The sequence below is a fragment of the Trachurus trachurus genome (genome assembly GCF_905171665.1).
Source record: "Trachurus trachurus genome assembly, chromosome: 14".
In the NCBI taxonomy this organism is placed as follows: Eukaryota; Metazoa; Chordata; class Actinopteri; order Carangiformes; family Carangidae; genus Trachurus; species Trachurus trachurus.
Genome location: NC_139903.1, coordinates 10,260,184 through 10,275,922, shown reverse-complemented (window position 1 = coordinate 10,275,922; position 15,739 = coordinate 10,260,184). Strand labels below are relative to the sequence as shown.

The following is a 15,739-nucleotide window of genomic DNA, read 5'->3' as shown; positions in this document are numbered from 1 at the left end:
ACTGTAAAAAAAAAAACCGGTGCAAATGTGTAAATGGAAGCTCACACTTGTGTTGAAATCTCCCTCCACTTCATTCTGGGTTTATTACCCAACTTCTCATTGCACTGCGTCTCGACCAAACTGTATGAAGCTACATTGGGTCTAGAAGAGTGTAGATGACATCATCATGTCTGCAGCTCGGCATCATGGCCATGCAGACAAAAAAAACAAAAAAAAAACTGAGCTGAAGCTTTTAAAGTTTTTGATTTGAAACTGAGGAGTGGACTGAAAAGTGAAATGATTAAAAGGAAAGTTCAAGTGTTTGCTGCTAAAAATCTGACATGTTGTTTCCTGGGTTGTTTGTGTCATGATCACAAATGCAGAGTTCTCCTTCTTCTTCTTCTTCTGGGGGGGAAAAAAAATCTTCAGAGCTACTGTCGGCATTTTTAAAAAAGCGCCTGCAAGAAAGCAGAGAGGAGGCGGAAGAAGAGAAAGAGAGCGGCTGTGACTGTTAGACCTCTTCCTGTGGTTACATCACGTGGTTGTGGAGGGTTCAAAAGGAGACAGCCTCTTCTTCTTCCTCTTCATCCACTCCTTGGACAGACAGAAGACACCTGTCAGGCTGCGGACAATCGGCACTTAAAACTCTGAAGAACAAAAGTGAAGGTTGAGGTAAAGTATGATGGAGGGCCGTGTCTTTTTAATGCTGAAGTCATTTTGCGACGACATGGAGGGAAATGATCGAAGGTATTTTGTGTCAGATTATGGAAGATAAGTCAGCTTTATCTTTCTTTTTCTTTTTCTTATCTGATGTTTTCTTAAATGATGTTGAGTTAAGAGTTTCATTTGGAAAAAAAAACAATTCACTTAAGACTGAGAAGCTGAAACTTGAGTTTTGCAACTGTCTTTTTTTTTTTTTTAAATTATTATATTATTGTTCCATGTATCTACTCTGTCTTTGAATTTGCTCTAATTTACCCTTTGCATTGCCAACAGTTTCTCTTGGATTTATTTGAGATGACTTGTACTTCATGCTCAGACAGAAAGGCTTACTCATGCCTGTCAAAATGGCGTCCTCTAGATAGCGCTTCCTCTGGTGGCTCAGTTCTGACATTTGCCTCCAAAAAAAGGACGCTGAGGGACAACACCAGAAAGATTTTTTGTCTCGTACAAGTTTTTTTTGCAGGCCTAAGTTGAATTTTTAAAAAAGTTGTATTGAAAACTGTGCATGCAAATGTTTCAAGTCAATTCAGGAAGTGTGACTTTTCTGGTTTGACAAAGAGCGAGGGCTGTGTGAATGCTGGGTGTGCACTGGGCTGAGAGATTTCAGTTTGGTGCACTGGTGTGTGTCTGGGTGTGGGGGGTTGGTGTGTGCAGCTGCAGACGCCGCGGTCACAGGTGCAGAAGGAGAAGAAGAAGAGGAAGAAGAACTGGGGGACAAAGACAGAAGACGACAGAAGAGCGGTGGATGTACAGTGCAGTCATCCATAAAGTAGAAAGCACTACTAAACTCCTTGCCACAGTGTAGTGTTTCCTACTTTATGGATGAGTGTACTGTTGGCTTCAGGGAGAGAGAAGAGGCCATCATGGCGCCCGCGCAGGAACTCACAAAAAGAGGAAGCTGCTTTGTCTCGCAAGGCCACACATCGCCCAGAGTGTTGCAGTCACTTCACATGGGCGGTGTGTGGCGCAGAGAGGAGCTCGCAACTCTTTCCTCCATTTTATGTTTCAACTGTCCTCAATAAAAACCTGTGATGTTGTGTAAACTGTGTAACGTTGTATAATAATAAAAAAAAAAAAAAACGGAAATGAAAAGGAAATCTTGTCTTTGACTCTGTGTTTTCTGTGAAAATATACATACTTTATTCCTGTAAAAAGATCCATATTGAAAGAAACCATCACAATTTCAAGTCAACGAGTCCTCTGTGTTCTACATCTTTAGTTAACGTTCCTCCATCCACACTGCCTGGACATGCAAAAAGAAAAAGAAAAAAGAAAAAACGACAACAAAACAAAAACTGAAAAACAATATTAACAAAAACATATTTACACATGAGCTTCCAAAAGGATAATAAAAACAGTAATATATAAAAAGGTCAATCTTCCACTGGTTTCAAACAATGAATGCAGGTCAGGAAAGACGAAAAAAAAAAGAAAAGAAAAGAAAAGAAAAAGTTTCCCGTGCTGTATGAAAATATACCACAAAGTCCCAACACTGTTCATTATATACAGAAAAGCTCCTACGGCTTCTTTTCCACTGCATCGACAATCTACAACTCAAACATTGTAGACAATCAGCCTAAAAAACAGAAATATGACAGTTACATAAATAAGGCCGAACATAGGTATAACATTGGTATGCATGCAGTCAATAAACATCCTGTAAACAACATATTAAGACTAAAACAAGGTCTTCTTGTAAGGCTAAATATGATCAGCTGAGCTAAAACACTACCTATATGGGTCTAGGTCCTATATCCAGTCAACAGTGGAGCCGCCTACTCACTACACAGCAGGTAGAGAAATACTTGTGCATTAAAGGCCGTCAAATACAAGATTAGTACAAATATTCGCTGTACATTTCGGCAACTTTTGAGCATCCACCCCCCCTCCCCTTTAAAAATAAAAGGAGAACAACATTAAAAAAAAAAAAAAAAAACAGAACATACAGTACAGCCTCAGTCTTGCCTCTATCCCGGCTCTGTCACATCTAAAGTGTCTGTGTCAGTCTGCACACCCTTTTTGTTCTTGGCATCATCGTGCTCCCGTCATGTAACACTGACAAACAATTAAAACATTCATGACATTACAGAAAAAAAACAACAACAAAACAACACACACACACACACAGCCTCCAACTTGTGTCATCAGGTGTGACTCTAACGTCTAACCCGTGTGTGTGTGTGTGTGTGTGTGGGTGGGGGGGATCAGCAGCACGGGAGGGGGAAACTCAGGTCTGATCCTCGCTTCACGCTATAACAGGCAAAGCACCCAAGATTTTGGCATATTTTGCAGTTTTTTTCCACAGCCGGAGTCACAACAGGTGGCTCAGCAGCATGAATAAGAAACTACAAGTAAAAACCTGAGAAGTTACCCAACAGCCCTATGTCGACACAGAGAGAAGACCCCAAACCAAACCAGGCTGAGTGAACAATCACTGCATGTAAATACTAAGGCCTGGTCCACACATTCACATCAAAACTGAATATTTACACTACATCATCTCCCTTGAAGTGAAGCCGTCACAAAGCACTAAAAGATACTGCATTGCTCTATTGTTGTTCTAGTACTGCAGTGCATCGTGGGCTATATATATTGCTAAAGGTTGTTTTTTTTTAAACTTAGCTTTAACTTAACAGTCTACAGTTTCAGGATGCTAATGTGTAGACATAAAAGGAATCACCGCTAAGCTGCAACGGGCTGATGAAGATGTTACGACACTGCTGCTTAGCCTCTCTGACCCCGATGTTCACACACCACAAGCTTCATCATCGCTTCATCCCAACATGGAGGCAAAGGAAAAGATTACACACAACAACTTATTGCAGAGAATCACAGTATGGTAGCGCCGCAGACCACCAGTGCCTTGACTGAAAACTGCTCACTGTAAATGATGTGTTGTTAGTGTTAGTTGGTGTATGCAGAATAATAATAAAAAAAACACTGTCACTGTGTTCAAACCAGAGGGAATCCAAAGCTGTGTGTTTAGCATCAGGCTGCTAACTGGCTAACTAGCTCACTCTAGCATCACACACACACACATACTGCTTCACTCCAGAGTCGTCTCTAAATTAGCTGACGCTTCAACGATTAGTCAGTGAATCAACTCATCCAGAGGTTTAACCTATTGTGTCATAGTTCATGACATAACATGTGGGTGACTGAAAGGGGCCGTTTTTGTCTGATGGGGCCCACTACCATCCAGATATACAAACTGTAAACTGTCACAACATCTTTTAACTTTTTCCATGTTTCTATATCTGATTAAATATAAATGTATGTTCCTGAACACAGTCTCCCCTGTCCACTCACCCACAGATTATTACTCTGAGGGTGGGAGTGACAGTTTTCTGTGGAGCCACAAACTTGGAGGAGAAAAAAACATATCCAGGGAGAATTAATGCACTATAACTACTTTCATGTCTTTATTATATAAAAATTGTTTTGCAAAACTGTCCAATATGTGTTGGATTTTCGCTTCTCAAATGTCAGAACTTGTTGATGAACTGATTGATCATTAGCAGCTGCTCTTTAATCTAACAGAGCAGACTACCTATCATCTAAAAGTATGTCTTTTTGCAAACACTGCAGGTCTCTCTTTTTCTCTCTCTCTCTCACACACATACACACATACACACGTACACGTTCACACTTTTGTGACTCACTCACTCGCTCACGCACGTACACTGAAAATATGTAGTATGCAACATTTAGGCCATTTGTGACTGTGGTCACAAACATAGAGAGTTCCTGTGTGAATGTCTGAGAAAGGCATCGTCTGTTTTCAGTCTCACCAGTGGACTGGGCAGCTTCATCTACACCGATACACACACGCACACCCAGCCGCACACACCAAAGAAGAGCAACCCTATACATTCTTTACATTTAACACTATGTCCCACTCCAACAAACAGTCGTGACCACAAATAAAATCTAAACATATCGAAGTGGATCATCACTGTCTCTGACAGCTCAGTATGATTCGCCTCCTGCCCTGATGTCCCTTCATGCAATGCGGTGATGATGAGGGCAAGAGTCTGATACAAATAAATAACATGTTCTGTACAAAGTACTGTATAAATACTCTTAAAGACAAGAAACACATATGAGGGACTAGCAGACATATTTAAAATACATCCATTCAGGATGGATAGTGCATTTTTTTTTTATAGTCACAGAAGAGATAGACTGCAGCTTCTATTCGTTTGCTTCAGATAAATAAAGTGGCACCAGTACACGAGCATTAAAGCTAATATTCAATTAGCTGTATCTGAATTGGGCTGAAGTCTGGAGCTGCTGTTCAGCATCAAATTCTATCAGACTGTTCTAGATAAACCTGATTCACTGTTTTACATCAAGCATCGAAGCCTCTAATGAGTGGAAATCTGTGAAGGTTTAGATAATTAGAATTAGAGTTCAGAGAATATATTAGTGTGTTTGCACACTTCAACATGCACCTCTACATGCTCCTGTGACGCTGTAAGCTGATATTTAAGACTAGTATATATATTCAACAGCTGGTCAAGCAGTGCTCTAAGGCAAATGTATAATTACTAACAGTTAAATCAACAGGTATTAGATCTGAGAGCCACGAACTGCACCGGCTACCAACTGAGACAAAGAGTGAAGACAGAGAAAGTGCTTTCAATGTGACGTGAAGACCCTGAGTCAGATGTCCTGACTCATTCTTTCTTGCTGGATCCCAGCTTTTTGAACAGTTTCTTGCCTTTGGAGAAAAAACCTTTCTTCTTCTTGCCTTGTGGGGAGGAGTCTGTCTTTGTGGGGCTGTCTGCCAGCAGCGGGGCTGACGGGGAGACACAGGCCTCCATTGCAACTGGAGAGACAGCCGGACCTGTGGTGGGGTCCCGGTCTGACGTGGGGCTTGCAGTGGCGGCCTGTGTGGGCGGCAGATCTGTGTGCTGTGCTGGGTCAGGAGGAGGAGAAGGGCTTGTCTGGGGCTGGACCTGCAAAGATTCCTCCGTTGTTGAGCGCTGGGGGTGTTGTGGCTCTGCAGACGACGTCCCAGCATCCTTTGGGAGAAAAATTAATCAATTTTATTGCAGTCCAATTTTATTCAACAATATCTAATGTTCAAAATCCTCAGACAAAAAAAGGGGAAACACTAAGACAGAACACACACAAAGGAGGAGGCTCAAATAGCTAAATCCAGAGGCAGGTGTAGGGTCTTATCCAAAGGAGCAGTGTGGATCTACAGGTAAAGGTGGACTTGGACATCAACAGGGGGGAACAGAGGACTCTAGTGTGGATCACTGCGTGGCTACAGCTCTGACTGAAAACACTTACGATCAAGTTTCAAAGTGAACAGTTCGTTTCTGCTTCTGCACAGGGTCATGCAGGAAACAGAGGGGCAGCAGAGAGGTGACAGGACAGAGTTAAAGAGACAGAACAGAAAACAGCAGCATGCAGATACATGTGATGAAATATAAAATAAAATAAAATAAAATAAAATAGAAAAGAAGCTCACATATGTCAGTGATTTGTGAACATGACACATAATGTATGTGAGGGCAGATCAGGGTATTACACAAACAGAAAGGCGGAGCTACCTGTGATTCCTTCTTGGGTTCTGGTGCAGGCGGAGCAGGGACGGGTTCTGGTGGAGCTTCCTCCGGGAACGCCTGCAGGAAGTTGGAGGGAACTAAACCTCTGTGTCCATTCAAGTCTCCCTGCAAGAAACAACAGAGGCGTCGATACAAAGACAAGGCTGCAGTTCAACTAAATCACCAGGAACTCACTACAAAACACTTGAGAAATGAATTTGTTGGTACCTTTTGGTCATATTAGATTCTTAATCTCTAACCTTTCACCTGCAGTTTGAAGCTGTTTTAATTGATTTTTCTCATTACATTATTTAATAATTGTATTTACATATTTGTTTTGTACATTTTTGATTGGTATTTTTATTTTCTTGGTTTCATGTATATTTTAAAAACTGCATCATATTGCACGCATTACTCATATTAATACCTATGTTTATAAGTAGTACACACAGTACAGATTATTTAGATACCGGTATGTATATACACTGCATATACTTTGAAAAGTCACCTCTATAATCAAATTTATGTGTTTATGTGTTTATGTGTTCATTCAGCTGATTCTGTAATCTTGTTTTGCTGTGATGGAGGAATCAATTGTCTTGTCACAGGATTTTATTTTGTTTTATTTTTTCATTAGATTCAACAATGACGTGCAAATAAATAACTGGACTTTTACTGAGACCGTGGTGACACTTACGTAGAAGAAGCCGTCTTCGTCCATGTCTCCAAACACGTGTATGATGTCTCCTGCACTGAAGGTCAGCTCAGCCTGGACACAACCAGAACAAACCAGATGGATAATGATGAGATAATAATCAACTACAACTACCACCACACATACAGTATATTATGTTCCCCTGGACCAAACACTAATGATGCATGAGGCTGACCTCTATGTCAGTGTTGGGGGAGCTCTCTCTGGGGTCATAATCAAAGATGGCGACCATCCTGCGAGCTCCAGGCGCCAGGTTTCCCGCAGACGCCGACATGGGCGGCGGCGGCGGCGCAGCTGCTGCTGCCGCCTGGCTGGGATCTGTCAGTCGAACAGAGAAGGGCGAAACAATTCAGCTGGATGGTTAGAGGTGTGAGACGTCTCTGCAGTCCCAATCGGCTCATCAGCATGCGGCTCATTGTTTCAGCACGTCCGACTCAGCGTCATGCTAAGCTGAGGAAAAGTCACAGCACTGCATTCAAACACATGAAAATAAAGACAAGAGCAGGTTAGCAGAGGGAGCAGGCTCCTGTGTTTCCCTTAAAGCAGCTCGAGCTGAGCTGCTGCTGCTTTTAAAAGTGAACCGAAATCTTTTTTAAACTGTTTAGTGAGGATGAAGATGAAGACAAATGGAATAGTTTGATGATTACATGATGCAACTTGAGCTGTGAAATGAAAACAGGAGTTAGGAGAAGAGACTGTTTGACATCTAGAGCTGAGGGTTAATGAAGAGCTTGACCAGAAGATATGATTCTGCCATTCTACTGTTTTCCCTTTATTTTAATTTCTGACGAAGGTGAATGTTTCATATATTTTTCTTTTGTTATTTAAGGTCTTTAAAAAAGGTCCAAACTCTTCAGTACAACTCAAACTGATCAAACAGTTGCTAGTGGGGGTAGATGAAGGTGAGTCCAGGTGTTACAGTCCTCATGGTCCTACCCAGTAATAAGAGGTCACGTTAATACATGGCACTTTCATACATAAAATATCAAGTCGACACATGCTGGCCTCCGGTGGATGTTGATCATGCAGGAACAAACAGAGAGGCAGAAGGTCAAAGGGTTAACCACAAACCTTGACTGGAGGAGTCTACGCTCTCCTCCCAGAGTGCTGCAGACTCAACTGGAAGAGATGAGGTGAGGGACAAGAGCATGAGCACAATCGCAAAAAAAAACGTTAGTAATTCAAATTACAACCTCAGTCAGAAAGTTACAGGCATCACACCAGAGTACGTAAAGTCACAGATGGAGATCAGAGGAGATGGATGCTTCAACAAGGGCCTCTTAGGTTTAGCTGATCATGTAATGCATTTGAAACAGAGGAGCAGAACAGCGGCTCAATGACTTTCTGTGAGATTATCATTGAAGAAGCAACACAGGGCCACGTTCTGCTGCCGTGTCTGCAGTGCATTACATGAAGCTCCAATGGAAACTGACCAGAGTGACTCAGTACTCGTGTGTGTGCATTTTAACAGTAGTGAACTGTTGTGTTATAAAAGTTGCAAAGTTAACCTGCGGGAAGACGAGGTTACTCTGAATGGATAAACTATCACCACCGAGACAGTGGGTGCAACTCTAAGCTTTTATTACTGTGAAGCTGTTCTACTGCTGTTACTTGAGCATAATGCTGAGAAAGCTGATTTCCTGACTACTGCAGCTGAGCTGACCTACAAATCCTCCACTCTGCGCTGAGTGAAAAGCAGCAACTGAAAGAGCAAAAGCTAAAGAGAAGGAGACAGAGAGGAGAAGCAAACCAGAAAACCAGAGAGAAGAAGAAAGGAGGAAGGTGGGGAGCCGCAATCTGCAGCGAGACACACCTTTCTTGGATCGTCTCGGTTTCGGCGGTGGAACGGGGCGACGTGGAAGCTGTGCATGTGTGCGAGTGCCTTAATGGAGTTTTAGAAAGGAAAACCAAACAAAAATAAAATAAAATAAAAAAAATAAAAATGACACCAAAAAGAAACACAAGTGTAATTTGAGAGAAGCAGACCAGACAAAGTAGACAATGAAGAGCCAAGTGAGGAGCAATTTAAAAATGACAACCAGTGAGCAGCAGACACAGCAGTGAGAACAAGTGGAAGTGAAAAGGTTAAACCATCTGCAAAACACTGCTCCGGGGTCGAGAGCAGGAAACAGAAGCAAAGTGTCTGCTTGAATTTGGCTGGGCGGCTGATTTAGCACTCACCACAGACACACACTGACTTTAATTTTATACTTTAGACACCAGCATGAAAACACAGCCAGTGACTGAACATATGTAGATGGTTTTCATTCTCTTAATAGAAACACAGTGAACATACAAAACTATGACATGGTTAACACTTTTGGTTCCATTTTAATTAGTTCAGCTTCAATCAAGTCTGATCTGAGACCTGTGTTTGAGCCTCTTGGTGGGTCATAAGGTCACAGACAAGAGGGAGCATCTACTTCACCTCCTTTTTTCCTTTTTCACCGTACTTGAGGCAAAAATTTCACAGTGGGTCCAGTCCTGCTCCACTTGTGCTGCTATTTTCACTTCTCACTTGAACATGAACAGCGGTGATATTATGAGTAAGACATTAAAAATTTGCATCTGCAGCATGGTAAAGAATGTCCAAATATACTCATTTTCAAGGGCAACAGAAAACATTTATTATTCAACAACAAACACGATAATCAGACAGAACAACGGGCGTCACGTACCGATCTTCTCCATGGAGGCCGCTGTGGACAAGAAGCCCTGCAGCAGGAGCTGCTGCCGGGTCTCCTCGTCCTCCACCTGGATCTCAGACACCATGTTACACGGCACGTAGCCCAGTCGACCACCGGACTCCCCCTGGTAGAACCCGTCTGCGTCTTTATCTCCGTAAACCTGAGGAAAAGAGACGGGAACATTTCACACATTCTCTGCAGTATGCAAGTTGAACTTATTCAGACTGTTGTCTTCATGTGAGCTTATCGAGGTTTCATTCAGTGTGTCTGAGCAGTGAAGGACATACTTTGATGATCTGTCCCTCGGTGAAGGGCAGCTCCTCCTCAGCAGCGTCAGGATTGGGCGACATGATGGCAGGATCGTACGGGAAGAGGGCCACGAAGATGCGTATGTCACTGTCTCCCTTTATCTTTGGTGGATCAACACCACCTGCAGTTACACACATACACACAAACAAACAAACAGGATTGAGGTAATTAGACGCCTTCGGTGTTCAACTGGCTCAGTCCTGAGTATTCCCACATATTTCTTTTGATTAGAGAACTGTAACATTGAGAGAACTGATTATATCATGACCTCTATAAAAAACCAGTAGTCTCATTATTTCTTTAAATAAATGTTGTGTGCTTCAACTGATGATGAAAATAGTTGCTAGTTGCAGCTCTGATTCATTCTGATTTATTTCCTGTACTTGTGGGTGGTGTTTATGCTTTGTTGTGTACTTACATGTTCATTTTATTTGTTCCATATGATTTCAGTGCAATACAGTATGACTTTCAACAGACCCTTTGCAAAAGAAGCCGTGCAGGGTTTGCAACGAGTTCTGCAAAAAGTACAACCAGCTTGCACCTCCCCCACCGCCCACCAACTGTAGCGCTGCTATGAACAGTATTCGCCCAGCACAGGCATGTCCTTAAAAGAGGTAATCAAGCTAAACCACTGATCCTAAGCTGTGTGAGCCGTTTGACAAACGTGCACTCGTTCATGATCTGCAGCAACCAAGCAGCAGGGGAAACAGTGTGACCCACTCTGTGACCTAAAACACCGCCACGAGCAAACATTAAAAACCAGACCAATATTGTTGAAGGTGCCTTTAATAAAGCCTGTGTCACAGCTGCTGCAAAGCAATCTTTGCATTTGGCTTGTGGGCGCCTACAGAGGAGCGTACGTGAGGCACGCCACCAGTGCGGCTAAAGACATTACAACTGTAGCCTGTTTGACACTCAGACAAATTTGAAGAGCTGTAGTGAGACTTTAAGCTGCGCTGAAGAGACGTGTCCTCTATCTCATTATGGAGAATCAGCCCATCTGTGGCAAGAGTCACGGGCAGACAACTCGCTCACTTTCACATCCTCACGATTCTCTTGTAGATTAGGACAGAACTTCTCCCTGCTCGCTCTCTTCCTCTATTTATGCGCACGTGTACATATGCATTTGTGTGTGTGTAGTCCACTGTACATAACATAGAGGATTATTAAATATGTGTGTAGTCTTGTGTTATCAAGATGAGTGAAAGGAGAAGAGGTGACAGAGAGATGATAAGAAAGGAGGAAAGTAAAGAGAGGGGCTCGTGTCTGTAGTCTCTGTCTTTGCTTGCTAATCGAGGTTACTATTTTAATGTCTGTCACTTCCTCCTGTCATGACAAGCCACTTTGGGTTAAGCCGGTTCTCAGCTTAGCAGGCTCTCTCCGACTTCTCCACAGCAGCTACAGCGCCTCGTCCTCTCCTCCCCACCCTCCCTCCCTCCCTCTCTCTCTCCCTCCCTCCCCCTACACAAGGTGCTAATCTGACTGCCATCATGTGAGAGAGGGGGAGGCTTGCCAACAGAAAGCACAGGTGTACGTATGTGAGCGTTGCTTGCCTCGTACATTTCCACTGTTTAATTGACTTAAGAGAGGGAAACCAACAAGAAACAGGAAGACAAAAGAGGAAAGAGTCTCTGACCTTTGAGTTGCCTGGCTTGCAAGCTCGCTGGTTTAGAAGAGAGCTCAGCCTGGCCTCCCCACGATGGACCCGCCTCAGCTGGAGGGATTTGGCCGGACTCCTGCTCAACAGACAGAAAGAAAACAGGCCCATAAGAGAAAATGTCGAACACAGAAATGCAAAGACTGCTGGGGAGGATGAGGGGACACCACAGGGATTCAGGAAAAATGATCAGCAACTGTAGTTGTTCATTTTTCCAATCAATACTTCATAATCTGTGCTGTGCTGTTCACATATTGATAATCAACTAAGTGCTTACTTATTGCAAGAGAGACTGAAACTTCATCAAATACAAAAACCCCCGGGTTTCCAACATTCTGCTGTTTCAACATTAGCATGTTCCTTTTTTGCACTGCAGGAGTCTGAGTTGTCACACACTGAAGCACATCCACTGAGAGCTAATGCAGGACAAGGCAGCACCGACTAGTTTGGGATCAGAGCTGATCTGAGGTGCAGGACGATGTGACACCAGCAGTCAGACAGAGGGAGAACGGATTTAGTTACTTTATCTGGAGCTGAATTATAAACATCAGAGGCTGGACCCAGATGGTAATGTTTAAAGGGATAGTTCAACATTCTGGCAAATTGGCCCATTGCCATAATCCCTATACTCATAGCAGTAGGTTTGTTACCTTTATTTGTCGGTGCAAGCTATTTTTAGAACGGCGGAGCAGAGCCGTGAGCTGCTCAGAGCTACGCTACGGAGGCAAATGGGATTTCTTGGATTGTGTATTTGATGAGTTTGATGAGGGAAACCAACAACTCCAAAACGCTCTGGTGGACAAGTTGTGACCTACACATTCACCACACTATGAGATAATAACGGAATGTTACCAGACCAAGTTGTTTTTGAGGCAAATGCAGAGACTGCTTGCCGAAAAACTGCCCCTGAAGGCAATGTGCATCAGCGGTTTTGCATGAATTTACCTCGAAAACAACTGCGTGATGAGGGAAACCAAGAAATCCGTTCTAAAAATAGCTTGCACCGACATTAAAGGTAACAAACCTACTTCTAAGACTATAGCGATTATGGCAATGGACCAATTTGCCGAAATGTTGAATTATCCCTTTAACTATTTGGCAGACACTGTCTGGCCACACTTCACCGACATGCCATTATTTAGTCATATACTACAGGATGCTTGCTTTAGTAAAACAAGGATCCCTGATCTCCCTCTGTCCACTGCAGTGATGATGATGGAGAAGTTGTTAGAAAGGTTAGATCCACACTGCTACAGGGGAGAGGAGAGAGCCGGGAGAACACATCCATCGTGTCTGTCCTACTGAGACGTTTACCAGTGGGTCGGCCTTCAGCCCCCGGCGATGAGGAGGCCTGCAGTGCTCCATCTGAGCCCCCTCCACCCACCACTCAGAGCTGATCTGCTCCACCACCACCTCCCCGGGGCCGTACTCCACAGGCTCCTCGTTATCATCGGTGCCGTACTCCACGTCGATCTCCACCTCGCGACCGGCGGGCGACCGCAGAGTCCGTACTGTTTTGCTGACCGGGTAGGGTCTTGGCGGGGCAGGGCCATAGCTGACGTTGGCTGCCGTAGCGACAGCCATCTGACTCCTCAGCATGGCCTCCCTCCTAAGGCGGTCCCCTAGCCCCTTGAGCAGTACTCTCTCTTTGCTGTTGGGGGTCTGCATGGGAGCACAGCGGGCGGAGACTCGCCTGCTGACGGGACCCTCATACAGACTCATGTCGTCTTCAGGGTAACTGATGGTGTCCACCGTGTCTGCGTAGTGCACCCGGTGCTGCGTCTTAGGCTTGACCTGCGAGGGTCCGTGTCTGGGTAAAGGCTCTTTGGTTAGAGATCTGGGATCCCTGTTGTAGTGGTGATGGTGAGGGGGGGCGTGGGGGTGTGGGTTGGGATGATGCTGGTGGTGCTGGGGGACATGATGGAGGTATTCTGCATCTCTGGGGTAATGGTGGCCCTGTCTCGGCCGAGGCTGACCGCGGTGGTTAAACGACTCTTCTTGACTGCTGTCTTCTTCTTCTGTCAGCTCAGGGATGCTGAACAGGTGCTTGTTGTGGTGGACCTGAGGGGGCAACTTAAGGATCCTCTCAAGGACATCCTCATCACTGTCTGGAGTGTCCAACTTGCGCGACTACACAGACCACAGGTCAAAGGCAAGCGAGAGTGGGTTGGTGAAGGTGGGATGGAATATCAGATTGTTCAGTAAAAGATAAGAGGTGTGCAGACAAAACAGATGAAAACCCGGCAAAGGAAAGAGAAAAGAAAGAAGAAAAATCAAACACTGTTAGCAACAGGACAGAAGAAACGAGGCCACAAAATGGGAAAAGTGTGCAACTGAAAGATGTGCATTTCATTCAAAAGGCAGAATACATAGAGCAACTTCTTCTCTTACCCTGCCGGCTCCAACTGTGTATCCCCTGGCCTGTGGCGCTCCGAGGTGGTCAGAATAGTCCTCCTCCTCCTCCTCCAGGATGTCAGACAGGTCTGACCGGCTGTTGTCTGCATGGTAGTCACTGGGAGGCTCCACATTTCCTCTGCCATAACTCTGTTACAGAGAACAGCATCATTTTAGGGTTAGGCTGTTATTTCATTTGTCACTGGTGTGGTTGATTGAGCAAAAATTAAATATGAAAGCTCAACAATATCACAGATTTAAAGGGATAGTTCAACATTTTAGCAAATTGGCCCATTGTCATAGTCCCTATAGTATTAGCAGTAGGTTCATTACCTTTATTTGTCGGTGCAAGCTATTTTTAGATCGGCCGCGAGCTGCTCAGAGCTACGCTATGGAGGCTAATGGGATTTCTTGGTTTCCCTCATCAAATACACAATCCAACAACTCCAAAACGCTCTGGTGGACAAGTTGTGACCTGCACATTGACCACACTATGAGATAAAAACCGAACGTTACGAGTTATTTTATTTTCGAGGCAAATGCAGAGACTGCTTGCTGAAAAACTGCCCCCGAGGGGAACGCGCATGAATTTAAATCGAAAACAACTCCGTCTTGTAACATAACGTCCTGTTATTATCTCATAGCGTGGCGATTGTGCAGGTCCCAACTTGTCCACCAGAGCGTTTTGGAGTTGTTGGATTGTGTATTTGATGTGTTTGATGAGGGAAATCAAGAAATCCCATTAGCCTCCGTAGCATAGCTCTGAGCAACTCGCGGCTCTGCTCCGCCGTTCTAAAAATAGCTTGCACCGACAATTAAAGGCAACGAACCAACTGCTATGGCTATAGGGATTATGGCAATGGGCCAATTTGCCAGAATGTTGAACTATCCCTTTAAATGTACACGTTAAAGTAAAAATGTACAAAGCTGTACTGTAGAAATGATTAGAGATGCAGGATTCCACACACCAGCTTTTGAGGAACAGCACTCACATGCACATCACATAACTTCCATAATATATGAGCAAAATATCAAAACATCAATATGAAATATTTACATGCTATAAATACAATATCTGTTTATTTTACTAGAATAAAGTGACAGGCTGCATTAAGAACAGCCCATACTTATCAACTAAGACGGTATAATTTACAGTAAAGGACAACCACTGATTTGAATGGACTTAATCAGTGGTGTGAGGACAGGGTTGTGCTTAAAAAAACAAAACTTGAGTATTTGAAAGAACAAATCATGGACATCAGAGCTGACCTGCTGCCTCCTGCCGTACGCCGGTTCCTGGTCCTGTCTCAAGAACTCTTCGATGGACACCAGGCGGGTATTCTCCTGCTCCTCCTCCACCTCTGACTCCAGCGGTGACATGATGGGCGGGCGGTGGAGGTTGGTGTCCTGAGGGTTAAGGAGTTCTGCGATCGGGGCTTTGGGTGGGGTGGGGATGCGCTCAGGGATCCCGAGCTTGGCACTGGGGTCCTCGATGAACTCTGTAATGCATGGGAAAGGACGTATTGCTCCGGGGCTGTCAGCATCTCTGCGCTGCTCCAACATTATTGCTGCTGCTGCTGCTGGCACTGGTGAATATGCAGGTGTTGGTTCTGCTACTGGAGATGGTTGAGGTGCTGAAGTGGTGGGGGATGTCACATTAACCTGAGGATGAGAAAGAGTCAGTGAAATGACAAAAGTTTCTCCTAGAAAAATAAAA

The 15,739-nt window shown here is 44.1% G+C and overlaps 1 protein-coding gene across 1 annotated transcript in view; it reads right to left on the bottom strand.

Moving 5' to 3' along the window:
- Window positions 1–1,908: 1,908 nt before the first annotated feature.
- The window catches only part of tspoap1 (TSPO associated protein 1), a 60,604-nt gene continuing 46,773 nt past the window's right edge, over window positions 1,909–15,739 (bottom strand). The window contains 12 exon segments of the mRNA XM_083987128.1: window positions 1,909–5,729; window positions 6,267–6,386; window positions 6,958–7,029; window positions 7,151–7,293; window positions 8,047–8,094; window positions 8,789–8,857; window positions 9,654–9,822; window positions 9,950–10,092; window positions 11,608–11,707; window positions 12,943–13,758; window positions 14,020–14,172; window positions 15,292–15,684. Coding sequence (XP_083843254.1) covers window positions 5,382–5,729; window positions 6,267–6,386; window positions 6,958–7,029; window positions 7,151–7,293; window positions 8,047–8,094; window positions 8,789–8,857; window positions 9,654–9,822; window positions 9,950–10,092; window positions 11,608–11,707; window positions 12,943–13,758; window positions 14,020–14,172; window positions 15,292–15,684 — 2,574 coding nt within the window. The 3' untranslated portion in view covers window positions 1,909–5,381.